This window comes from Xenopus tropicalis, chromosome 7 (assembly GCF_000004195.4).
Source record: "Xenopus tropicalis strain Nigerian chromosome 7, UCB_Xtro_10.0, whole genome shotgun sequence".
Lineage (NCBI taxonomy): Eukaryota > Metazoa > Chordata > Amphibia > Anura > Pipidae > Xenopus > Xenopus tropicalis.
The window spans coordinates 78598353-78626281 of NC_030683.2; the positions used below are offsets into that span (position 1 = coordinate 78598353).

Genomic DNA, 27929 nt, shown 5'->3' on the forward strand with positions numbered 1-27929 from the left:
TGTGAAACATCGTCAGATCGCCACGTGTATGGCCAGCTTTATTCTCCCTGTAAAAGCCCAAATTGCTGAGGATATGATTACAATATATAAATAAAAGATAATTATAAAAACTTGTCTAATTAACTTTTTCTATGGGATTGTGTAGATGACAAAGAGACATCTACTAAGACCAAAGGAAAGCAAAATTTGTCAGCATAGAAAGGGCTTTATTGAAGGTTAAATAAGCCTGCCATAACACCAAATGTGTGCATATTCTATCATCCCAAATCAGACACTCCAAACTTAATTGCAGATAAAAGAAGATTCCACAGTTTGAATAAACTTAAAGCTATGTCAGTCATCTAAACATTGAGATAACCATGCAGCCTTTGCTTGAAAAAATTACTCTATATATATAATTAAACTTGCAAAGTGTGAAAATAGTAAGTGTTTGAACAGAGTCCAGTGTAAACAAAGCATGTAACACTTCATGATTAAAAACTTTTATAATGCAGTGATGTTTTAGAAATCCATCTCTGTGGTTGTTGAGCTAATGGTTACATCATGATTTAAACCTGTTTTAAAACTAGTATAATAAAGAATTCTGATTTATCACCACTGCTATGGAAGGGTTTTCGCCTTTAAAGAATACTGTTTGCTAAACCAAACATTACCTAAATGTTGCATGGCTAAAAACCACAGAACACAATTTTATCAGTATTTGAAGCAATATTGCACAATAAAACATTTTTTCTCCAGGTACCCAGGGTCAACTAAAAAGCTTAATTAGCAGCCGTCTTGCTGGTGGATCTGTTGTTGATTCTCTGTGTAACAATTTCATTATTCCAACCTAATTAGCTGTTATTATATCAATAAGATACCACTGTCATAATATTTTCAAAAAAAATTCTGATCAGATTTTTGTTTGCCTTTGTAAGTTGTGTCTTCTATTTTTCATATGTATTTTATATAATTTTGCTGTCTATGCATATGTCTTTACAATAGTAACTCCTGTTCAGAAGTAAAAAGTGTCAATAAAGTAGAAAGGAAAATCCTCCTTTGCAGTATATTTAAATCCCAGGTTCAATGTAATATATATATATATACTGGTATTATTACTATAATAATCATTTCATTATATATGCTTTTTAACTAATATTTATTTGTTATTTAATATCTACTAATTGTAGCACTCTATGCTTGTTAGTCAAACAGGGAACCCTTGACTTATACAGCATATGGTCTGTGAGACACAAGGAGATCAAGTGACACAATAATAAATAACCTCATGACCATGACCAGTTTGACCATATAGGACCGTGATGCCCAACCAGTGGCTTGCGAGCAACATGTTGCTTACAAATCCCTTGGATGTTGCTCCCAGGGGCCTCAAAAAGGTGCTCTTTTTAATTTCTGACTTGGTGGCAAGTTCTGGTTGCATAAAAAACATGTATACTGCCAAACAAGGCCTTGTGTAATCCACAAGTCCACATAGGGCTACCAAATAACCAATCACAGTCCATATTTGGCGCCCCCTAGGAATTATTTTCATGCTTGTGTTGCACCCTGACTTTTGTTATATTTAAATGTAGGTCATGGGTAAAAAAAACTTGGGAGCCTCCCATACAGAAGAAGAAAGTGCAACATAAATGCAATTTATTAAACAAAAGTGTAAAGCTTAAAAACTTTAACTTTGTAACACAGTATTTCTCAATCTGTGAGGCTAAACTCCTTAGTTAAGTACTTATGTAGATCTGGTGAGGTTCAAGTGAACATTTTGTTCAGCACTGTATTCCACTGACATGCACTTTCCTTCATAAATGTTATATAAAATTAACATGGGAGCTCAGGTATTCATTGAAATATCAACCTTTGATAATCAGGCCAATTCTAATCAGGATAACTCAGCACTCTGATTGGTATATTAAAGGTGCAAGAAGAGATTAAAATGCAGAAGCAGGTGTATTTTGTATTTCGTACTTAAGAGAAATGCAAAGAGATATGAAAAGGCTCATGTATTTTAATTGAGGAATTATTGAGGAAACCAATATATTTAGCGTAATAACAATACAAAGACTGATTGCTAGAGACAAAGGTGCAGAAGCTGATTAGTTTTGAGGAGTAATTTATTACATATCAGTAAAGAAAGCTGATTTTGTGGGGGGTGGCATGCACAAAGTAATAAAATAAATAAGAAGACACAGAGAGATGGAAAAGGCCAGTGAATTTAGGGAGAAAGACTGATAGAACTGGGGCAGTGGATGAATTATTGGTTACAAATTTAAAGACTGATGATACATTGGGGGAGAGGGCAGAAGAGAATATATTCTTCTGTATTTGTACTGATAACTGTCTATACCAGTGATCCCCAACCAGTGGCTCAGGAGCAACATGCTCCTCACCAACCCCTTGGATGTTGCTCTCAGTGCCCCCAAACCATGTAGTTATTTTTGAATTCCTGACTTTATGGCAAGTTGTGGTTAAATAAAAACAAGATTTTCTACCAAATAAAGCCTCCTGTAAGCTGATAGTTTGCATAGAAACTGCCTAATAGCCAATCTTAGCCTTATTTTGCCCCTCCATGAATTTTTATGCTGGTTGTATTGCTCTCCAAGTCTTTTTACATTTACCTGTGGCTCATGGGTAATAAAGGTTAGGGACCCCTGGTCCATCCTTATTGGTGGATGATTAATGTTATTATCAGCATTTTATTTTTGTACAGCACTAGCCTACTGTTCTGCCCATTGCAACCTTCCAAATAAATTCCTTTTACTCAAGGATCACCTATAAGGAATGCTATATTGCTAATTGCTATAATCTATCTTTGCCTATGATAGCTTTTGGTGCTATTCGTTATCTTGTTATCTTCAGGAGCACTGTTTTTGGCTTTACTTGTTGCATCAAACATTCTCTCAGTCTAGGCTAACTCAGTCTGAAAGAACATCATGTGTATTTTCAGAAACAGAGACATTTTTTAGCAAGAAATGTACATGTAATGTGCCAGATCAGGTTTTGTGGTGGTGACAGCAGTCAAACGAAATGCCTCTGCTGAGGAAAGTAATATGCTGCTTATCCTAATATGGACAAATACAAATGAGAAAAAGATCTTACATGTTACAAATACAAATTCCTTTAATAACGATTGCAGACAAAGCACAATAGCATACCTACCAACAAGGTCCTGCCAAATACTAGTCAGTCTCTCAGCATATGTCAGACAGTGGTTGCACAGCATATTTGAATGATTTTTTTCCATGGTATACACCTTTGTTTTGACTATATCTTGAGGGTTTGATTCACTTTTGGACATATGTCTACAGAAAATAGACTCAGGGTATGGAAACCAAATTATATAAAGGAATGGATGATCTAACATGAAAGACTGTGGAGTTAATGTCTCAATGATCTCAATATAGAGAAATAAACACCTACAATAGACAATAGCAAACAAAATAAGCTACATAAATAGTTCTTAAGTACCATGTCACATTCACCCCAACTTTAGTAGGTAGTGGAGTCATAAATAAGGACATTTCTTAAATTAGCTTCCCCCCAATTCTGCAAGTCTCAAAGTTCAAGTATGGATGTCATTACAGGTTTAGGATCTCTTATCTGGAAATCTATTATCCAGAAAGCTCTGACTTATGGAAAGGCCATCTCCCATAGAGTCCATTTAAAGTAAATAATTGTATCTTTTAATTAGAATTTTCTCTTTTCACTGTAATAATAAAATAATGTCTTGTTCTTGATCCTAAGATGCACAAATCGGTATTGGTGGCAAAACAATCCTATTGTGTTTATTTCATTTTGACTTAAGGTATGGTGATCCAAATTACAGAGAGGTTGATTATTTGGAGAGCCCCAGATCCCAAGCATTCCACATAATAGATCCTATACATGTATATATCTCATCATCCTAAAACATATTCTAGCAGCTAAAGAGCTGGGACTGAGGTCACATCTGTTGTGACACCCCCCATCAAGTATTTAGCCATATCATTAATGATTTTTACATATACATGGCAACTCACTTTTTTAATTCAAGAAAAATATTTTATAAATAATGTGCTGAATGCTACTTCTTTGCTTGGTGGTGGTGTTATCATCTAGTCCAAAAAGCCCAGGATTAAATATCTTGTAATAGCAAAACATATAGCTGTTCTTCCCCCCCCCCTCCTTTATTTAAAGTCCTTATTAGCAACTGATTAATTGTTTTCCACTTCATAATGGGTCAGCTGTGCAGAAAGATAATTTGTTAGCAGATAGGCGAATGCTTCTCTTCACTCTGGAGGATGCACACTCTGACAAAGTCATTACAAATCTGATGGAGTATACATAAGGCCTTCCAACTCCCCTTCCCCCTTGCTTCATTATATTTCTGCTTGGCATCTACACCCTAACCACCCTTGACAATGTTGTTGTTATGTATACAAAGGCCTGCCAGTATTGTCGTCCAAAATTTTCAGGATCTCAACAAATCTAAAACTGTAAGATTCCCTGATTTTGAACCTTATCCATGCTCTATTTAAAGCTCCTCTAATTGTTATTGCAACAATTTCCTCTGGGCAATTATCTTTCTGAAATCGATCTAAAGCTCTAAAAAACATTTTATAGCAGCAGCCTCTGATGTACAGTAGGTTGGATTTTAGACAGTTAGAGACTGCCTGAGTCCAAATGAAGAGCTCTAGCACTATCATTTTATCTTCTATTGTTTTTCACATTCTGGCATTCAGGGCACAAACTCATGAGATCCAGTGCCAAGAATACTTCAGCAGCTAAATATTACCTGTCATCAAGGCAACTGCTTCAATTAGAATACAACCCACATTTACTCACCAATAAAAGGCTTTCTAAGCTCAATATACAGATTCCCTGGACACCAGAATACATTTTAGGAATAAAACCAACCCCCCTTCTTGAAAACTATTGATGTTGCAGACCACTGCCTTAGATACAGTGTATAAAGTAATGCATATTGTTTTTGATTGATGCGTCATATGCGTAGCCTTGCTGATATGCTGGTAGGTGTGCTCCTGCAAATATCTGCAGGTATTAATGCTCAGAGGTAGGTGCGCACACAACATAGCTCCTGTGCTATCATGTGATGTTTTTTGGAGCCAATTTTCTTTAAAAGCCAGCTTCCAACACTCTTGTTTCCCAAGTTGCATTTGTTATTGCAGATCCTGCTAAATCCTCTTTACTTACTTATCTAATTGTTTGGTTTTTGACCCATCTCCTGAATATGGTGTTTGGCTATTGTCTCCTGCCCTGATCCTGACCTGCACTATGGACTACAGAAATTGCTGCCTGCTCTACTCTCTTACCTGGCTGACTGCACTTTGTGTCCACCACTACTGGCACAAACATTCCTCTTGTGACAAAAATGGAGTTGCATTTTTGCAGCTGTCCCCCAAGTATGGAAACCAAAAGAGTTTCAGAAAATGCCAAAACCCATTGACTTTTGCAGATGGTGGTCCAAATATTTATCAGTCCATTACACAACAAATCAGTGTACGTGCTAAATACAAATACTTATCTGGGTTTTCAAGACCATTCTCACCATATCATCTGGCATCTTGCTAAAGGTCTCCATCTGGCCACATGAGGGCCACATATAATTCTTATGGAGTTATGGGGTTGTTAGTCCCACACACATTTAGGTTTTCAATTTATTTCTACAAGTCATTTGAATAACTCACTGTACAGTTGTATAACACAACAAGCTGCTGACTGAGTAAAGCAAAGGTATTAAATCAAATCAACAAAAAGGGATAATTATCTTTTATTAACTGTTATTTAAAGAGGTGTTTAAGTGAAGACTATGGCTAGCCCCATGTGAAATTTCAAAATTAAATATATAAAAATCTGTTGGTGTTTTTCAAAAACAGATTTCTGCAGAGAAGCTCTCTTAAAGGAAAAAGAAAGGTAAAGTCACTTGGGGGTGCCAAAATGTTAGGCACCCCCAAGTGACTTTAACCGCCTACCTTGTACCCTGGGCTGGTGCCGCTGTCAGGAGAAAACAGCACCAGCCCGGGGTAGCTGCCGGCACTTCCTCCTTCCGGCTTCGCTGCGCGCGCATGCGCAGTAGAGTGAAAAGCCGAACTTAAACATTTAAGTCGGCTTTTTCGCTCTACTGTGCATGCCTGGCCACCGGCAGTTTAGGAAGCTGAAGGCGGAAGGAGGAAGTGCTGCGCTCCAGGTACCCCGGGCTGGTGCTATTTTCTCCGAACAGGGGCACCAGCCCGGGGTACAAGGTAAGCGGTTAAAGTCACTTGGGGGTGCTTAACATTTTGGCACCCCCAAGTGACTTTGCCTTTCCTTCTCCTTTAACTGATCGACTTTGAAAATAATCATTTTTCCCATGACAGTATTACTTTAAGTGGGTTTTAAGTGAGTTAGACGGCTTCTAAGTGAAGTAGAAAGCACAGGAGTTAGTGGGTCTCTGTAACTGCAGTTAAAAACACACAAGTTTGAAACAAAATGAGTTTAAACCAAAGTAAAACATTAGTTATAACTTATTCTAATTCCTTTTTCCTATATAACTGTTTTCTGTAACTGGAAGAATGAGTGCCATATGTATGCAGATTTGGAACAAGAGTTCCAAAGTGCTTACCTCTGTTGAGGATGTGAGCAAATTGGCGCTCTAGAGGCTTACGTTAGAGCCGTAGAGCATTATTGACTGCCCATTATTGACAATCTTGAGAGGAGTTACTGAACAGGACCTAGTGGTGTCAGATAGTTTGGGAGAAGAGGACAGCAGCAGGATGATGAGACAGTGGAAGAGGACAGCAGCAGGATGATGAGACAGTGGAAGAGGACAGCAGCAGGATGATGAGACAGTGGAAGAGGACAGCAGCAGGATGATGAGACAGTGGAAGAGGACAGCAGCAGGATGATGAGACAGTGGAAGAGGACAGTAGCAGGATGATGAGACAGTCAACTGGGTAACAGTTAGACTATCTAGTGTGAGGAAAAGGAAAAGGGGTTTGGGCATCCTATCAGATTTGTCAGATTGTGTGAAGAAGATGGAGACTGGCAGTCCTAATGGAGCAGATCTCTTTAACAGTCAGGAGACCAGTTTCTTTAGTAGTGGAGAGCAGTGCTAGGCCTAAACAGATTGTGGTTATAGGTAATTCAATTATTAGTAAAGTGTATAGAGTAATCTGTTGCCCGGATTGCATGCACGCTATAGATTTCTCTTCACGACCAGCCATGTCTAAATGGGTCCAGGAGATGCCCCTACTTTATTTTCATCTTTGCAGCAACGAGGGGAGGTCTCGCTTTCACCCTTCTCGTGTGATCCTCCCCTCTGCCCCCATAGAACAAAGCTGACCCCAGAACAGGTTTGTTCCTTACTGGACCTATGTCTCAATACCACTTGCTTCAAGAACAAGGAAGTTTTCTATAGACAAAAAGATGGCTGTGCCATGGGTTCGCCTGTGTCTCCAATTGTAGCGAACCTTTACATGGAAAAGAAGTGAAAAAGAAAGCCCTGGACACCTTTAAGGGAACAACACCAAGTCATTGGTTCAGATATGTGGATGACACCTTGGTCAAAATTAAAGCATGCGAGGTTCCAGCCTTCACCAAACACATAAACTCGGTGGGCAAAAACATAACGTTCACAAGGGAAGATGTGAAAGACGGAAAACTGGCTTTTTTGGACTGTGCTATAGTTATCAAAGGGGGGGACCTGGATATTGAAGTATACAGGAAACCCACCCACACAGATCAGTACTTGCTGTTTGATTCCCACCACCCTTTGGAACATAAACTGGGTGTCATTAGGACTCTGAAACTGTGGCATCCAATGCAGAGAATATATAAATATCTAAAAGGAGCTCTGAAAACTTGTGGGTACCCAGACTGGGCCTTTATCAAAATCAAATCAAAGACTAGCAGAAAGACCAGACCAACAAACAGAAGGGAGGAACACAGCAGGCGAAGCAACATAGTCATCCCATATGTTGCTGGAACATCAGAAAAACTTAGAAGAATTTTCAACAAACATTGCATTCCTGTGTTTTTCAAAGCCAGCAACACTCAAAAGCTGGTGCACCCTAATACTATCCAGTGTAGTGAAGAGAGCTCTGACTTGTATATTGGGCAGACAAAACAACCTGTTTGTAAGAGAATGGCCCAACATAGGCGTGCAAACTCCTCAGGAAAAGACTCAGCGGTCTGTCTACACCGCAAAGAAAAAGGACACTCTTTTGAGGACAGTAACGTGCATATTTTGGCCCGAGAGGACAGATGGTTTGAAAGAGGCGTGAAAGAGGCCATTTATGCCAGCCTGGAAAAACCATCCCTTAACAGAGGAAGGGGCCTGCGACACCGCTTGTCATCAACATACAATGCCGCTTTACCCCGGCGGTTTCACAACAGTTCACACTTCCAGTCATGTACTTTGAAAGATTAACACCTGCATCATGGGAATCATGGTACCATTGTGATTGGATCGTACCTACCCTACCAGTCATTTGAACTTGGATGAGTGATGAAACGTTTTCAAGAAAACCTCAGAAAAGTCCAGTTGTTTTAGACTTAATTCTACTAGATGCTTCTAAAAAACATTTTTAAATTGAAATGAAGCCAATTGCATTGTTTTTACATCTGTTTTGCTAAATGATAGCCAAGATAAAATCAAATACAAGGTGCTGTCTTTTTATAATTGAGATGAAGGGAAAATGAAGAATTGTTAATTTTTAGAACACAATGAGAATTACCATTGCCATACTTTCTAGATAAATATTTGCATCAGATCTCATACCTGTATTATTAATGATCACTTTACACTTGAATCACCTGTCAAAACTATTTCCAGGATACATTTTAAAAATAATGCTTTATTGTCACAAGAACATTCCTACTATAATGCACAGAATGGTGCTTTTGGTTATTTTTCACTCTTCACAAATTGTTAAGACTGTACTGCCAAGGGACTCCAAACACTATATTCAAAGACTTCAGCCTTGTTGGGACAATATTCACAACCCTCAATGACCCAATCATATTCACCATGCACCCTCTTCCTGAGTACATAAATGAAGAGAGAGTTGTCAATTTTGCATTAATTTTTGGAAAGGAAAATTGTTTAAATATCCCAGGTCTCTGATATATACAATAGCTACATTTTGAGAGGGCACATTTGCAGAATGTTCAAAATGTATTAAGATGATAAAATCTGCATTTTACCCTAAATGATGCCACTCATGATTTAATGTAGACTACTCTACTTCTTTGGGCCTCACTGGGGGGGGGGGGGGGGGGGGCAGCCCAACAATGGATTAGGTTTAGCACTATTATGACAGTATAAGGCCACACCAGGGGCTTTCACTCAGGGCTGGGCCCTCTCTTTGTAGTGAGAGGTTTATCAGAAAGGTTGTGGTGTGGATTAAGATGAAAAGTAATGGCGTTAGGAATTCTTTAGAAGGTATATTTATTTATGCAGCAACTGAAGAATAACATCTCACTACACTGTTTGAGTATTACAGTGGTGACAGTGAATCTAATAACATAAGCAATCAGGCAAAATTATATAATAGCAGGAAACAATGCAATTTAACTTTTACAAAGAATATGAGCAATGCTCTTTGGTCTCACCCAGCCAAATCTGCCTGTAGAATGGAAATCCTCTCTATAAGAAACACCCTCCTGGCCCCTATTCTGGGTTGCCAGGCATCTACCTGTGTACAACCAGGGAACTAACCCACTAAACCTCCTTTTGGAGCTTTGGGCTGCTTAGCTACCCTGACTGGCACTAAGTGGGTGCTAACCCACTCCTATAACACAAGCTGGCTAATTCTTACTAAGAACTAAGAGAGGATTCCCTTAGGGCTCTTACCCTCTATGCAGGTAAACAATTGGCTCTTTCCCAATGGCTGTCTGTAGCAGTCCCTGTAGTTAGTAAAAATCCTCTTCCTCTTCTCTAAAAATCTGGAAGAAACCATTCTTTCCCCAGAGACAGGGGATGTTTGTCTCTCAAACTATTTACAGATAGGATGAACTAAATATACAGGGACACCTACTGGTAAGGCGTCAAATAGCTTACCAATTTAATTAGGTCAGCAGAACATTTAATTTCAGTATTTCGTAAGTGCAACCCTTAGGGTTACATAGGTTTTATTTTGTAGCAGATTAGGTATCCTCAGTTACACAACAATGTATTGAGTACCTACTCAGTACTTTGGTGGGGTACCTAAAGATACCTAATCTGTAAATGGGTATGTGTGTAAGACAAGGGCATAACTACCTGTGCCATGTGCTTCCCAGTAAAATTCTTTTGAGCCCCTTAAATTTTGAGCACATTCACAGCCCCCATCTAGGCTTCCTGTGCCTATTGTTTCTCCTGGTCTCCCTGCAATTGTAAGGTCTTGACCCCTATAGTTATGATACTGGAGTCTGGCTGCCGGTCTGTAGGTCACAAGATATGCATTTCCAATTTTATTGCCAATTCGTGCTTTATAATGAGGATGAGGAGTGGGTAGCAGGTTAGCTTGCAGATAAAGCTGTTGCTGGTCAGAACAGGTAACAGGCATGGGTGGTAAACATGCAAATTGCAGGTAAATGTTCTTCAGATCAGATTTCCCAGGTGCTTACTCTGCTCTATTCCAAAATGCACTACACCCTACACAGTGAGTGTGTAATAATCTGCCTGCCCTATGCTGCCTGTGTGTGCCAAACTCTGCCTGCACTATGCTGCCTGTGTGTGCCATACACTGCCTGCCCATAGCTGCCTGAGTTTGTCATACTCTGCCTGCCCTATGCTGCTTGTGTGTGCCATACTCTGCCTGCCCTTGGCTGCCTGAGTGTATCATATTCTGCCTGCCCTATGCTGCCTGTGTGTGCCATACCCTGCCCTATGCTGCCTGTGTGTGCCATACTCTGTCTGCCCTATGCTACCTGTGTGTGCCATACTCTGTCTGCCCTATGCTGCCTGTGTGTGCCATACTCTGCCTGCCCTATGCTGCCTATGTGTCATACTCTGCCTGCCCTATGTTGCCTATGTGTCATACTCTGCCTGCCCTTAGATGCCTATGTGTCATACTCTGCATGCCCTTAGCTGCATGTGTCTGCCATGCTCTGCCTGCCCTATGCTGCCTGTGTGTGCCATAATCTGCCTGTCCTATGCTGCCTGTGTATGCCATAGTCTGCCTGCCCTATGCTGCCTGTGTGTGCCATACTCTGCCTACCCTATGCTGTCTATGTGCCATACTCTGTCTGCCCTTAGATGCCTGTGTGTGCCATTCTTTGCCTGCCCTATGCTGCCTATTTACCATACTCTGCCCTTTAGATGTCTGTTTGTGCCATTCTCTGCCTGCCCTATGCTGTCTATGTGCCATACTCTGTCTGCCCTTAGATGCCTCTGTGTGCCATTCTCTGCCTGCCCTATGCTGCCTATCTGTCATACTCTGCCTGCCCTTATTTTAGGGGATTACATGTTTAAACAATACAGGTGGATTACAGCCTGAATCTGAGGTGTGAACAATGCAGGGGACCAGTTAATCTCAGTACTGATACCATTTAAATCTTACACAAAAATAAGACATCAAAGCAGGCAGGTGGGGGCCACACAGAGAGGGCCACCAGTTGGACAGCACTGCCATAAGAGATCAAAGCCTATGACCTCTAAATATACACTAGGTATGTATTAAATTTGAAATTAGATATATAAACACAGATCCATATAAATACTGGTGACAGAGAGCTTACCCCACTTTCTAACTGAATGTAGGATTACTAGATACCTCATAACTCTGCTTCTTCCCTTGTAAGTGTGAAATTACTGTACAGAGAATTTGCCCTTTTCTTCCTAAATATGCTTACATTTTCACTTATGCTACAAACAGATTTATTTTCAGCCTGTGTAAACCTCTCTCCCTCCCATCTCATCCCTTCTTTCTTGCTTTTCCTAGAATTAGAATTCAAGGCGTACCTGTTCAATGACGCATTATTTCTGCCAGAGCATGTGTCGCTCATCCACCCAGGGCTCAGGAGCCGCAGACAGAAAAGCTGTGCCCTCAGATGTCTAATGTGATTATATCCCCACTGAATCTCACACAGGAACATTTTTGCATTGCCATAGTGATATTAGCAAGCTTTCTATTATTATTTAATTGCAACATTTGCATTTCAGATTTAAACCATTTTAAGAGAACACTTCACCCAGTGCTTAATACTGGCTTAAAACTATGTAATCATATGGCTTCAACTCTCTCACTCCTTGTCTATTTGGTACACTCCTTTTCTTCCAGGCTTCTCTTCTATTGCTACAGACCAGTCACCTGCATAAGTCTCACTGTTTTTTTTTTTTGCAGTTTTCACCCTTTAATGTATCCTCTGTCCCCACTGTGTAACATGTTTCCCCTGTTCTATAACCCTGGAAGGCTAATTTATAAAATTCTGTCCATGAATCTTGCAGGTTTGATTGATTTAATCAATCAATATATATAATATTTCAATGCCTTTAGGGTTTGTTATTCAAAACCATCAAAAATTACAGTTTGAAATGTCAAATTCTATATAAGGCAAAAATCGAAGAATCCATCTAATCGTTATTCTGATGATAGATCAAATAGTTTTAATTAATAAATAACAAATGGAATGTATTTTTAATACATGTATTCTAGTGGCCTGACAAAAACAATTAGATGCATTGTTCTGTTGGTGACTGTAAAAAGAGCCATAACCAAACAATCAGCATGGCTGCTCCCTTGAGTTACTTAACTCAGTCTTCACCGAGAAAGTGTACGAGGTCTAAAACCACTTGGTACTGCAGCCTAATGCTTGGGTTGCACAAATAAAACAATGAAGATGAGACAATTAGGAAAATCAGCAGGTTTTAATAGAGGAGTAATTTTGATAAGGGCCACTAAACATGCATTATTTTCTTCTATTCTGCCAATTTTGAGTAGAGAGACATAGCACAAAATGTGCAACTAGGAAAAGTAACTACTGTATATTTTCTTTAAGAATAATTTAAACCAACTTCTTCAGCACAAAATGACTATGAGATATTTTCAGGAGCACAGATCCATTTTAGTATCAGTGTATTCCTTTGAGCTTTAGTATCCATGTACTCAGTGAGCTTTGACTAGTTTACTCTTTCCTGGTGCTGTTATCCTTATTAGACACATGCCATAATGATTTTCAACACTGTTCCACTTGACAAATTCACACAGAGTCTGCAATTGATGCATCTCTAATTAAGGCACAAACTATTCAACCCTTTCATACTGCCTCAGAAAATCATGAACTGAAATGTTGATTTTTAGCAGAACCCTACTGTAATTAGTATTAAAATGACCATAAAAAATGTATAACCTTTTTAATTATGTATTTCCATTATTTTCTCTACCTTCTGAACATTTAAGAAAATTAAAAACATTTCTATCTTTGGGCATGGGTGTCATGGTAAAGCCCTAGGGCTGTATCACCAATACTGGCAAGACCTTTATCTTGGGAAGTCCAGTTTCTTGTCAAGGAGATTAAACTATGGATATTATACCTTCATGCTTATTCCATTTGTAGCTCTTACTGCTAGCTTAGTGAAACCGGAAACGAACAGTTGCTCACATATTCATTTATATTGCTTGATTTTGGCATTAAAGGGGGGTCATTAAAAGCCCAAAAAGTGTTGCTTAAAATGAATGTTGGAAGGAAGCTGTAGCCTGAAAACCACAGAGATGGGTTCTTAATATTCCACCTATTTAGTTGCTCTGTAACCTTGTCTCTTTTCACACAATCACAATCACCCAGGAACATACTTCAGGACCAAAACCTTTCCGCTGGATAACAAGCCCTTGGCCATCAACAATGACAGAACTAAGGAGATTGTCCAGAGGAGAAATGGTTAGATATTGCAGGTTTATTCATTTTCAGAATAGAGAAGGGACCAATAAACTTAGGACCCAACTAGGGAGAAGGGATTTTAAGATGGATATTCTTAGTGGATAACCAAACTTTGTCCACAACAGAGTACTGAGGAGAAGATTTATGTTTCCTGTTGTCATTACTCTGCCAAAGAGCTTTTTTCAAGTTTCCTTTAGTGGAACTCCAGATAGCAGACATGTGAGCAATATGACCATTAGCTGCTGGAACATCGAAGAGGAGGAAGTCCCGAGGAAAAGCTTGGGGATCTTGACCATAGACACCTAGGAAAAGTGACCTTCCAGTGGAGGTATGAGAACATTGTTATGAGTTCCCAAGAAAGGAGATCGGACTAGTCATCATGGCTGCTCAAGAGTTTGGTTAAATCGTTCAGCTGCTCTATTAAACTGTGGGTGATAAGCAAAAGAAAACTGGAGAGTGATACCAAGAGCTTTACACAGCAATCACCACAGTTTATAGGTAATTTGGGAACCTCAATCAGACACAGTCTCCACAGGGAATTCATGCAGCAAAAATATGAAAAATAAAGAGTTGAGAGTTCCACTGCTTATGAGAGTTTATGCAGAGAAATGAAATATGCTATCTTGCTTAAGCAATCAATTACCACTCATATAACTGTGTTGCTTTCAGAGGGTAGCAAATCTACAATAAAGTCCATGCCTAAGTGGGTCCAGGGACAAAAGGGAACAGGTTGAGGGTGCAGGAGACCACAAGGTGGGACTAGACTTAGAAGATGCACATATGGCAAAAGAAGCAATACATTCCCTGACATCTTGCATAGATGGTCACCATATGAAAAGCTTTAGCAGTTCCAACATCTTTCTTAAGTGATTTCAAAATTAAACCATGTATAGAAGAGTGATTGCCAAGGATTAAATCTCTTAAGAATTTTTTTTTAACTACCCATCTGACAATTGCCTCTGGGACAGAATAGCTCCTGCTCCAGTACTGGATGCATCAACTTCAATAAAGAAGGGTTGAAGAGGGTCAGGATGCCTGAGGACTGGAGCAGAAGCAAAAGACTCTTTCAAAGATTTAGAAGTTTCCAAGCCTTGTGGGGTCCAAATGTTTTCAGATGAAAGCCAAAATGGGAGCAATGCGAGAAGAGAATCCCTTGATAAATTGCCTGTAATATTTGGCAAAGCAAAATAAATCTCTGTATAGCCTTGGTTCTGGTAGGAAGGGGCCAATTCTTGATTTCAGAGACTTTGGTAAACTCCATTTCAAACCCTTCCTGAGAGATGATATAGCCAAATAAGGAAATCTTGGGAACTTCAAAAATGCATTATTCCAATTTAGTATAGAGAGAATTTTTCCTCAATCGAGAAAGCACTTCTTGCACCTGGGCACTGTGGCTGATTATTTCCTTAATAAAAACAAGAATATTGTCCAAATAGACAACCACAGATTGTTCAGAAGGTCTCTGAAGATGTCATTAATAATAGATTATTGATTGGAAGCTAAAAGGTGCATTACAAAGTCCAAAGGGCATGAAGGTGAAGTAAAGCTACTGAGAAAGTTTATTGCCAATAGATAAGCCACAATAGTGGCTAATAGGGGATAAACCCAAATTGAAGATTATCTTAAAGGAGAAGGAAAGGCTTATAAAGAGTTAATCTGCAGGCATACCTTCAGTTCTCTCAATAGTGCCCTTACGTCTCCCCATATTTCTCCCGTTCAGATGATCAGAAGCCTCATGGGAAAAAAATGCTGAGCTCTGTAAAGAAAGTTCCCATAATGCCTTGCTCCTGCACCAAGACCAAGACCAGAGTACATGCTAAGTTTGTAAGACTATGAGGAAGCTTCTTGCTGATTGGCTCAGATCACACATTCCTAAGGGGAGGAGTGAGTTCTTAGCATTCTTGAGGGAGGGGGGAACAGGAGAGGGGAGAGAGGAGAGAGCTGTGTGTCTCTGGCAGAGGAAACAAACAAACAAGAAACCCTGTATCTTTTGAAAGAGAACTCAGTGCATTGTTTCTGTGAGTGCTTATGGCTTTTTTTTACATTTCTGATAAAGCTTACTTAGTTTTTACCTTTCCTTCTTCTTTAAATATACTCTTTGAGGTGAATACCCAGATGCTTGGCTGTGGCAGTCCATGAAATTCCCTGTTGCTCTGTAGTCAAGAAAGGCTTGCAGATTGACTGTTTTAGTAGCCAGTTGAAACTGTACAGGAAGCTGGTGGCAAAGCCTGCTTGACCTTGAGACCAAAGAAGAAGCGGTGTACTGGCAGGCAACACTTAAATGAGGTATCCAAAAGGTTTAGAGAGTCTCTAAAAGTGGCCATACACAGGCCGATTCTAGTTGCTGATATTGGTCATTTAGACTGATTCAGCAGCTTATCTGCCCAGTTATGTGCAGGAACAACTGCCCATAACAACCAGTTATGGAACAACAGATCTCGATTGGGCAGGTTTGATTTTTCCGTTGGATCAGGGATTGCATCGGCTCGTTGATGCTCTACCCGAACTGACGGCTAATATTTGCTAATTTGTGTCTGTTAGTTACCCCTCCCATATAGATTGTAAGCTCTACGGGGCAGGGACCTCCATTATCTTGTGTTTTTGACTCTTATAGCAACTGTATCTTGTATTTATTTGTATTTATTGTTGTACTTGTATTTATCTATTATCTTAATAACCCCCTGTTTGTATAAATGTATTCTACTGTACAGCGCTGCGTATATAAGTAGCGCTTTATAAATAAAGATATACATACATACAACCGCCAATCAGCTGTCACTCCGTTGACTTTCAGTAGGGAAATTTAAGTTGCTGCCATTCAGACACTATTAAAACCAGGGCCCCCAAACTTTGCACAGTGGTTTTTACTATATAACTGTGGTCCAAGGTTAGAGAAAGTGGGCAGAGCCCATTCAGTGACTTCAACCCAACATGAAGTTTATTCTCAAACTTCCCTTTCTAGTTAATGTTGTTTTTTTCTCTACCCCATGCAGGCAAACTGCATTTGTTCTTTCCTGGATTTTACAATTTCTTAAAATTGATGCTATTTTAATGTGGCCCTCTGGAAAACATAACATTGGGGTTCTAATGTGTTTCTTTGTGTGACAGTGTGACCATACAATTTTAGCCTGTACAATTAGTCCCCACTGTGGTCTGGAATGTTTTTTCCAGTGTTCAATAATTCTCTTCTCTAAAGCAGCTTGCAGTTATTTTTAGTGCTACATTTTTATGATGCACAGTACTGATAACAGTGAGGTTCCCTCCTCTGTGGTTACTTTATGTGCTGTCTAAATAATTTTGATTTAAGCTTCTACAACACACCTTTCTGTTTTGACTTGTCAATCTCATTCTTTCCCTTCTACTTTGCCGATGGCTTAGAGTATCTCACACAAACTGATTTCTTTCTACTTCTGTGCTTTACCTTTTCTTGGTCCTATGCCTATTTCTCTGCTTTACCTTTCTTTTGGTCTAGCTATCTCACATTCTGCTTTGCCTTCCATCTATTCTTCACTGCATCTCTGTATATCTATGAGTTGCCATCTGTATTTCTGTTTCTATTTTGCCTATCATTCCCTCTGTCACACATACAATTTACATATATTCTAAAAGCCATGCTTTGTATATTTTTTCCTTAAAGGGGACTCCACCCAAACACAACTTAAGCTTTTTGAAAAGTAAACATAATTTTCAGCAACTTGCCTTCAGCCGGCATTCTCCAAATCCTAGATCCCCCTTCACACATTATGTCAATAAGGAAAGGAACATTTAAGTGCAATGCATTGTGGCAAAGCTGTGGAAAAGTGGTTACAATTTGCAACATCAATGTTTTAGTCCCTCCTCCCCTGTCAGGTTTTCAAATGATGCAGAAAGAGGAAACTGTTTTGCAGCTGGATTTCAGCATATCAAAATGGCATTTATTCCTACTTTTCGAAGGAACAGTTAGTAATAATAGTAAATTTAACAATTTTTGGTTCGGAAGCCAGAGTTCCCTTTAAATCCCTTGTTTTCAGCCACTCCCATTTGCAGCTGTAGAGAAACATTATTATTTCCTTCACAAAACTGATACAGTATTTTCCTACAGAAGCAGTTCATATACTCAAGGTAATACATCCTGCTGCCAATTAAAGCCATTTATTTAATAAAAGATTGCTTTATAAGGGTAATCCTCTGTTAATCGTTCGCATTTAAACTAAACCTCATCTCTCACCAGAACCTCTCTGTTTTGTCCATTAAATTAGCTGCAGAAAAATGCAGAGGTTCTCTCCAATCGACTCCAGATAAAACTCACATTTATTTCTCTGGCTCCCTGTTGGTGTGCTAATGAAGAGCTAATTGTGTAAGCTCCAACTTCCCCCCAGAATCTCTTTTCCTTGGTACTGTATGGTCAGAAAAGGGCATAGTTACTTCACACTAATTATTGTCATTGCTTTTTGGTCTTCTGGCCATAATTAGGCTCTCCTTCTTTCTTGTTAGAGGCTAAGTGTACCTCACTTCAATACTAAAACATTTTGTCTGTACTGTTATTTTGCCATAAAGCATAAAGCAGAGGATCAAGATGATTGTACTTCGTGAAAGGATGTACTGTGTCCCATTTAAAAAAAAAAATAACAGGCCAAAAATATTAAATGTACAAACTCTATACTTTTGCTGAGAGGACAGGTCTAGCTTTTTTGAGTGCACGGGCTTCTCATACAATCTAAAAAGGCTCAAAGTGAAACAGACCCACATAATGGCAAAGCAAATATGGAAGGGTCAGTTGAGACATTCAGTTGTGAAAATAATAGTCATTAGCAGCCTAGTAAATGAAGGGCAAATAATAGGTCAATTAAAGTATGTAATTATCTGCATAATGGATCAACAAGCCAAATATTTACAGAAATAGATGGCTAACTAGAGATCAGTGTGCAGCAATCATCAACCAGTATTTACTTTGGACAAATGCAGAGAGATGGCGCATAGTTTCTCATCTGCTATGATTACTGTCTTGCGTCATAAAACCCAGCAGTTATGAAAGCCTTCCTACTCTTATGAGACAGACAAAAGTAAAAACAGTGGGAAAATTAATCTCCTTGGGAGTTGCCCCTTGGTCACTCTTAAAGACAGTGGGCCAAGGTGCAGAGTGCAGCACCATTGGGCACAAGGCAACGCTCTAAGGTGGTAAGTACAGGGCTCTGCTGTGGCAAGCACCTGTCAGCACTCCCTAACTTGAGCACCTGAATGATGCTCTAGTTAGGGAATGTTTTGGGGGACAGAAGCAGGTACACCCATGTGCCAGTCCCCACATATAGAACTGTGGCTCATAGAGGCATTGTGTTTGCCTTTATATTGCATTTATGTTTTGCCTTTATATATGGGCAAACAGGGACAGGCACATGCCCTATTCATTTAGCTCATGTTGAAAAAATAAACAGAGTGTTAAAGTAATTAAAATATAATGTACAATTGCTCTGCACTGGTAAAAGTTGTGTGTTTGCTACAGAATCCCTACTATAATTTATATATGTAAGCTACTGTGGCCAAGGGGGCAGATGTGACAAATGTGTGCTATTAGATTAAAAATGCTGAAAAGAGACCAAAACATCACCATTGCAGTATATGTATCTGTAAATAAATCTTAATTGCAATTAATACTAGTTTGATCATTTCTTCCATCACTTTGGAAAATGGAGAGTTTCCCTGTTTCAAACATTTCAAAATAACTTGGGAGTGTGCATGTTAATTTAATGTCATTTCATGGCAGAACAAAAGGTCACAAAAAGGAATGACATTCCCTTGCCTACTATACATACTAATAGGGGGATTACACTGGCACATGTTCTTACTACCATGGCACATTTATACATATTATGTTTATTTTTTTATTTTGGTTTTGTTTCTGATAGCAACAGCTATCTATATGTTTATCTATGTGCACATGTCTTAATAACAGCCGGGAAATTTAGATTCCTTCCGATTCTAAAAATCTGTCGAAAAGTCTCATCTGAAGAACAAATGTTGTTTACAATAAACACCAAAGTATATTTCAATATTTTTGCCATTTATTGCAGCAAGGGTAATAGTACAGAGAGAATTTATGTCACTGCCTTAACCATTCATGATCACGATTTATAGGTCCCTCTTGCTCTTCTTGCTTGCTCACAGAGCATTTTAATCTAGGGAGAACCCATCCATATTTTAAACCGATATCCAGCCACTGTCAAAGGCTCAAAAGACTCATTAAAAATAGCATTCTAATGCAAATATCTGGTATGAGAGACAGGTATTAATATTTGCCTACAAAACTTGGAAAAAACCACAAGAAATAAAAAATATAATTGGTAATATAAATGAAAACATCTACTTTAATTTATCATTTTTATGGTGTAACTGTTTAATCTCATACACACTAAAATACTTGATTTAGTTGCATCAGTTCCATAAAGAAAATGTTATCCTATGTCAAAACTCAACTAAAGGCTATTGGGAAATCTGGGGATATACTGAAGAACTGAAGAAGCCGCTTAGATCAGTGGTGAAATGTTTTTAAAAAAACTCAGTCCAGTTGCTTTAGTTTTCTACTATTCTCTAAAATGGTATTATTGTGCCGCCAATAGATATCACTCAGGAAGTATGATCTTAATATTTCTGGGTTTTGACTTCTGACATATAGCCTGCATTGTTATATTCATTGTTCTACCTGCAGCTGGCTGAAAAAAGCTAATCACTGATTGGTTGCTATTAGTTACTGCCCATGGGTAAATTTGCCCTGTATTGATAAATGCGCCCCAATGTTTTTCACAGAATCTAGTTTTTTCATTAATTCAATTGTAATTAAGGTTGCGAGGGGGCAATGTACCTGAGACAATCATGGCCAAAGGATTAAAATATGAGAACTCTCAAGTACACGTAAATGCAAATTGAATTCAATTGCACTTAAAATTTTCCAAACCCAGATGGCATCAGTTCCATCAAAATGGAAGTTTTTTTCACAGCTACTGCACAACTTTTCTTTTATTACACAACTTTTTTTACAGCCATTGGAGTCTATGGGCATTTTTTTGCAGTGAAACCTGGCAAAAGATTTTGTTCATCACTAACACAGGGTGCTAAAGCTCCCACCACCTCAGAATATGATGGTAGATCCATGGTTTCCCTATGTCAATAGGGCTCTGCACTCAGTTTCATGATTGTGGGGCTGAGATGGGTAGTCAGCAGTACAAATCTCATAGTGGTGGGAAACTACTCAAAAATGTCAAAAGCCTTGAATGTAATTTATGTAAACACAAAAAATACTATGAGAAACAAAAGTACTGTTTCTTCTAAAGGTAAATGATGCTTTACTTGCACAAGCAGACCTTACCAAGGAACTGTATTTGCAGCCCTTAGGTAGCGTCATAAAGCTTCCCTAGGACCTGTTCTTTAGACCTGCCATATAATAATTGGAGAACATAATCAGACTGTTTTTTTACACTATAGGCCTGCATGTAAAGCTTCATGCCACTGTACACTCTGCTTCACCTTACCTGTTATATAAAAGGGAAAGGTATTCCTTTAAATATATGGATATTTTAATGGATTTTTCTGCTTTAATTATTTTTACCTCAGCTTTGGAATGATTTATTAAAATAGTCTGTGTAGCCCTAAGGAGATTTTCCTCCAGAGCTGATATTCCATTACTGATAATTATAACCACCGGTTCTTAGGTTGATGTTGAACTACTTTTTCCAGTTTACTGATGATGGTTACAGCCATAGTTTAAGTACTGCTAGAGGGCCATGTTTTATAATATAATCCACCTGCCCACAGCATTTATATCTGTTGGAGTTTAGAACTGCTACCTGCATACTTGCAATATAAATATTATTTTACCTCTATATGTGCGTATAAATCCGCTTCTGAATAGCAATGAAGAACAATGAATAGAAATCATTTACAGATTGAACCATAAGTAAAGAGGTGCATCCTCAAGATTCAAACAAACCTTATTGACATTAGACTCACAAATAGACAAGCCTCCCTGTTCCCTCTAAGCTGTGTGCCCGTGCAGCGCACACAAAAATTTGGCGTAAAAACACATAGTTTTATACTTATTTTGATCTGCGCACACCAGTTTTCAAAAAGTGTGCCCACTTTTTTTTATTAGTATGCTTGCACCTAACAATGTCAGCTATCCTTTATCAAACCCTTTGGACAGACTGATTCATTTCTAGGGGCAATATGCACTAAAGGTGGCCATACTTTATAAAATTTGCTAGTTTGGCAAGATTGCCAAACAAGTGGATCTTTCCCCGATATGCCCCGAGATTTGCACTAGGGCCAAACAATTGATTTACAACAATGGCGATAGGAGTGGTCAGAGCAAGGACAGTTTAAATCTGCCCATTCATAGGGGGCAATATGTCCTAGACTTTTGACCACTAAACCCATTAAGCTCATACAGAACTGTGCTGTAATATTCAGTTTTTAGTAGAAAGATGGTATTATTTTTCATTGTTTAACCTTCAAACACCCCTATCGGCAATTCTATGTTCTGCCACAGTATTAGGGTTTGTGTATCTCCCAACCTCCCATAATATATAGTAATGTGACCCAACATTTCCTTAGGAGACACTCTCCCTCCCTCTATTTAATAGAAACTATTTGATTGTGTATCTCCTGTGCATTGTGCTCCTAGCAATCACTAAGTGATATGCAATAGCTAAGCTTGCCCAAAAAGATTTCTTTATTTTTGATGTGTCATATCATTCTGTTCTTTTAGTTTATAATAGCAATAATAAATTGCTCCTATGAAGGTAATGCATCCCTACAGGATGCTTCTGATGTCCATAACATTAAAGCAAGGGCCTATGAAAGACATCCGCCTCGTACACTAAAATCTCTCCCGCTATTCCCAGCTGCCTCCAAATCCGGCTCATCAGATATACATCACACCCCTCTGCCTCACTTCAAACAGCCACTCTCTGACTCTGCCAGTTTAGCTACAGAGAAATTCAGCAGTAAAAGATCAGTTGCAAAAAATAACTCATTTCATTTTCTTCCTTACGCCCTCTACACCTTTTAAAATTGCTGCCCAAGGAGATTTGTGCTATATTTATAGTGTAGAATTATATTTAAAATTTTATTACAGACAGTTTCTTCCACATACAGTGCTTGCACCCTCATCAGAAGATTCCCATGACCATTTACATTGGTCTGAGACTAGATGTTGCATTGTTTGTCCTCACCTTTTGTGCTTTCAGAATAAGCACAATCGTTAATCATTAATAATAATTATATGGGTCATATTTAAAAATTATTTACATAAAATCCTTGATAACCTATATTTACATTTGATATTTAGCTACCACACTTGTCCATTAATATTAAAAGCACAGAACCAAAGCTGTAATTATTCCCAGCCACTGCTAACATAAATCCATAAACATATTTAAAAAATTCCATTATAGATCCTTATGGTAAACAAGGGAGCAAAGAGGCTACAATATATTTAATGCAGTTTATAGATTTTTGTGTTAGAAAATGATACGCCTTTCCACTTGGATAAAATGGTGTATTGCACTAAAATGCCATTAACAGCCTTTTTAAAATTGCCAAATGGGCAGGGCATTAGGTTTGACTTATATCTCCACTTAGGTGTAAGAGTAATGTGATGAAACCAACATGATGTTAAGAAATAAAACACCAACTGTCCTGATAAATATTTAAGATAGTTTTAGATAAACTGAAAGAATGAATTGCTGGAAGACACCTATGGGGTTATGTAATAAAAGGCACTAAGCTTGCTCAGGAGCAGTAACCCTTAGCAGCCCAATCAGCAGATAGAATTTACTGGTCATCTGTTTAAAATGAAACATCTTATTAGTTGCCATAGGTAACTGCTCTAGGGCAAACTTAATGCCTTTCAATGCATATGGGGGCTAGAGCCAAAAAGTTACTCTTTTAAACATCCACTTATCTGCCCAGCTTTCTCCCTGAGGCCTAAAGGTGGCCATACATTATAAGACTTGCTCATTTGGCGAGATCACAAAATGAGTGGTTCTTACTATATATAAGATGTTGGTCCAACCACCACCAGACTAACCACCCCATAATTACTACATGACCAAATGGAGCTCCACACTCCAGGAGCCTCTCGTCCAGTTGACTTGGGAATCTATCTTGACCAATGTAAAATAAAAGGGAATAAGTGTTAGACAAAAAGAAAGTCTCTACAAGCTATTGATGGTCTGAAACCACACCCCAGACAAACTCCATAAACTATTTTCAGACACTTTAGTTAACCTATTTTGGGAATGCCCACTTATTCAGCCACTGTGGATGGAAATAACCAACGTATTAAGCCACATTTTAGGCTCTTCTACTTATTTTCAAACATTACAAAATTTAATAAAAATTCTAAATTACAAAAAAAAAAAAAATGAGCGGTTCTTTTCCCAGTATGCCCAGATAAACAGTTTTTTTTCTTAGCTGTCTTCGCTGTGACTGCACTTACCTTTACTCATTACTGATAGCACTTATACTCTCATAATGTGTTATTACTTACATTCAGTAATGAGACTGATACTGGAGGGAGGGGCTAACACTGTGGAGTCATTAAGCTTTAAACTTAACTAACCTAGTATCACCAATCACCTCCAAGCTGAAATGTAAAATACATTGCAAAGTAAGTCAGAAATTACACATTTTCTCATCATTGTGTTCAAAGGCAAAACCAGAAAATCATATACAATTTGACAATATACAACATATATAAATGGTCAGTTTTCTATATTCCAGCTGTTCTGCCCTTGGACTAGGTTATAAAACTTTTTCGGAAGTGCAGCTGCAAGGTTTTGAGTTACAGTGGATTCTTCCTCACTAGACTGAATGCTGTTGAAAGATCACAGGAACCAACTGGTTATCACAAAACAATATAATAATGATAGGGTGATTGGGTTAAAAAACACTTAACTGACTTACCAGAATACCAGAGCTATACTATGGGGCTGGTTTATTTGTCCTGGGAGTCCTGAATAATTACCAGACATTTAAATTTTTTAGGAACTGAACCAACTAACTGTTGAATTTGACCCAGAGGTGGTTTCGTCATGAGAAAGCCGAGAACTGCAGGTTACCAGGGGTAAGAAAAAACACTCCTTATAATGTCAAAACTTAAAATTCTGGTTCCTTAGTATGTGGCCCCTCCTTTCCTCTAAAGGAGTGAGGAGTATGACATCACCACTGCCTAGACCTGTAATCCCCAACCAGTGGCTCACGAGTAACATGTTGCTCACCACCCCCAGTGGCCTCAAAGTAGGTTCCCATTTTTAAATTTCTGGCTTGGAAGCAAGTTTTTAAAGGCCAGAGACACAGTTTTACTCCAAGCAGAGCCTTCTGCAGGCCAGCAGTCAACATGGGGCTACCAATTAGACAATCAAAACCCTTTTTGTGGCATCCTCAAAGGACCTTTCATGCTTGTGGCTCACAAATGAAAAAGGTTGGGATTCTTAGCCTAGATTAACCAAAATAAAGACTGGTATAAGATGTTACATACTATAGAGGCTATGGGCAATGATGTATTTAAAAATATACCAATTTGATTTATATTTATTGAAATAACACTTTCCTTTTAGGCTGATGACAGTTTGATTGATTAGAATAGAATTGCTCTAAAAAGATCAGAGAACTTATTTGGAATAATGATTCCCCAAATTAGGATCAATCAGAACTGATTTGAAAAAAACATCCCTATTGTTTAGCCAGCTTAATAATGGAAGAATTTGAAGTGCACTCCAGCTGTCCTGGAATTACAACAAATATTTGGATAACACTGGGCATTGAAAAAATATTATTCACTCACTAGCCTCAATATTATTCTCTCACTGACTTTAATAGTATTCACTCACTAGTTTCAATACTAAAGATCAAGACATAAATCTAGCCATAAACCTTGAGGGACAATTTATTGAACTCAGACATGGAATCAATTTAGCACATTCAACTAATAAACAGTCTGGTATGTTATACCATCTATCATATCTTTGAAACATATAATATTTAAAATAAACTAACATTTCACTGTTCTGTTTAATAGATCCAAAGTTGCTTACAATGTTGTTGAGGGAAGGTGCAACAACAAACAAACAAACAAACTGTATATACCTACCTATGCGTAGGGAGGGGCTACCAGCAGATTTCATCAGCCACAGGAGAACGAGCACCATAGGCGCCAGGACACGGGGCATCTTCCACAAATCGTCATGGAGCCCTGTGGTAGTCTGGGCATGACATTACTCTCTGCAAAACAAGAGAAAACCTTATAACTTAGTGGTTACTTAGGTTACTGTTCTATCTCAGTAGCACATTTTACTAGCAAAATGATTAAGGATAAATACAAATGATATGGGGTCCATTATCAAGAAACCCATTTTTCAGAAAGCTCCAAATTACTTGATCCTAATATATAATGTATCCTTAATGGAGGCAAAACAATCATATTGGGTTTAATTAATGTTTAAATTATTATTTAGTAGACTAAGGGGTATAATTATCACGCTGTGTAAAAGTGGAGTGAAACATTACTGGTGATGTTGCTCATAGCAGCCAATCAGATGCTTTGCTTTGGGTTCCTAACTGTAGAAATCTCATTTTTGGTTGGTAGCCCTGGGCAACATCACTGGTAACGCTTCACTCCACTTTTTACACAGCATGATATATATCTCTTAAGGTATGAAGATCCAAATTACAGAAAGATCCCTAATCTAGAAAACCCCAGGTCCCGAGCATTATGAAAGACAGGTTCAATACCTCTAATTATATTTTCTGATATTCTTCTAATAAACATGTGTATATGTTCACAGTATAGTACTGTTCAACTTATGGGTGGTAAAGATGTATAGAAAGTAATAGAGAGCAACCGAGTGTTATGTGTACATGAGCCCCACACAAAATATAATTAGTTTACGCCAAGCATATTTTGTTTATAGGTGTATCAGATTTTGTATCTTTGTTCTAGTATTAATCCGCAAATACTGTTGTGATATTTAATAATAGAACCATTACCAAGTAAATATGCCCTCATTAATAGATTTAGATCTAAAAAGATACTTAAATGTTGTGTCTATAAAGATGTTTACAAAAATAATAGTACATAAAGAAAAAAAACCAAACTGCCAAATAATAGATTTACTGTAATTAAACAGCAATATGCAATGGGCATCTTTTTAAATTGGATATAAAGCAATCAGGATATGTTTATGTTTTAACTGGGGCTTGAAAAAGGTAAATGATAACATTAACTTTAATTTATTTACATTTTTTTTTGTCATTTCATTTTTTAATCACTCTAAAGTAATACAAGGTGGAGAACAGTACGTATATTCTGTTTATTGCTGCACCACATAGATTATCACATGCAGCAGCAGCAGCAGAAAGAATAGCTCCATTTCAATCATTGACAGGTATTTTACTAGAGCAAAGAAACCATAAAGAGCCCTAATGTACTCTACCAACCTTGCAAGCTTGTATACATAAAAGGTAACTATAGAGAAATATAAGCTTTACTAGAAAACATTATGAGAAAATATTTAGGCCCCAGAAATAATTTCAGGTTACAATATTTTTACTTAAGTACTATGTCCATGCTAAGCCAAGTAATGCTCCTATGGAGTGCAAAGGGTTTTGCCCTTCTGTACTGACATATTCAGGGCAACTCCTGGTAATGTTTTCTCTATTGTATTGATTTTGTGTTTTATTGTTCTCTGCACACAAGAATGGAAGATTCCATTCATTAGCTTCATCACTGCTTTGATCAACTAACTTTAAGTGCCATTAGTTGCAATCAGGCTGAAAATATATGCTGCCAATCAATCCAAGGGTATTTTGTATGTATGAATAAATGAAAGGGTGAACACAATCCTGAACTGTTACCCTGCACTAGTAAAATTGTTGGTTTCAGATGTTTTTCTATACTTTGGAAATAATCTACTCTGTAGCCGGCTGTGTATAAGATGCATTTCTATAGCATATAGAATATGTTCTTATACAGTTATTGGACCTATTATCCAGAATGCTTTGGATCTCCATACCTAACATCTGCAAAAATTAATTTAAACATTAAATAAACCCAATAGGATTGTGTA

At 38.2% G+C, this 27929-nt stretch overlaps 1 protein-coding gene across 2 annotated transcripts in view; it reads right to left on the minus strand.

Moving 5' to 3' along the window:
• grik4 (glutamate receptor, ionotropic, kainate 4) overlaps positions 1–27929 on the minus strand; it is a 339069-nt gene that overhangs the window by 151895 nt on the left and 159245 nt on the right. For both annotated transcript variants that reach the window (XM_031906130.1, XM_004916121.4), the window contains exon 2: positions 25955–26085. In XM_031906130.1, coding sequence (XP_031761990.1) covers positions 25955–26033 — 79 coding nt within the window. In that variant the 5' untranslated portion in view covers positions 26034–26085. The remainder of the gene's footprint in view (positions 1–25954; positions 26086–27929) is intronic.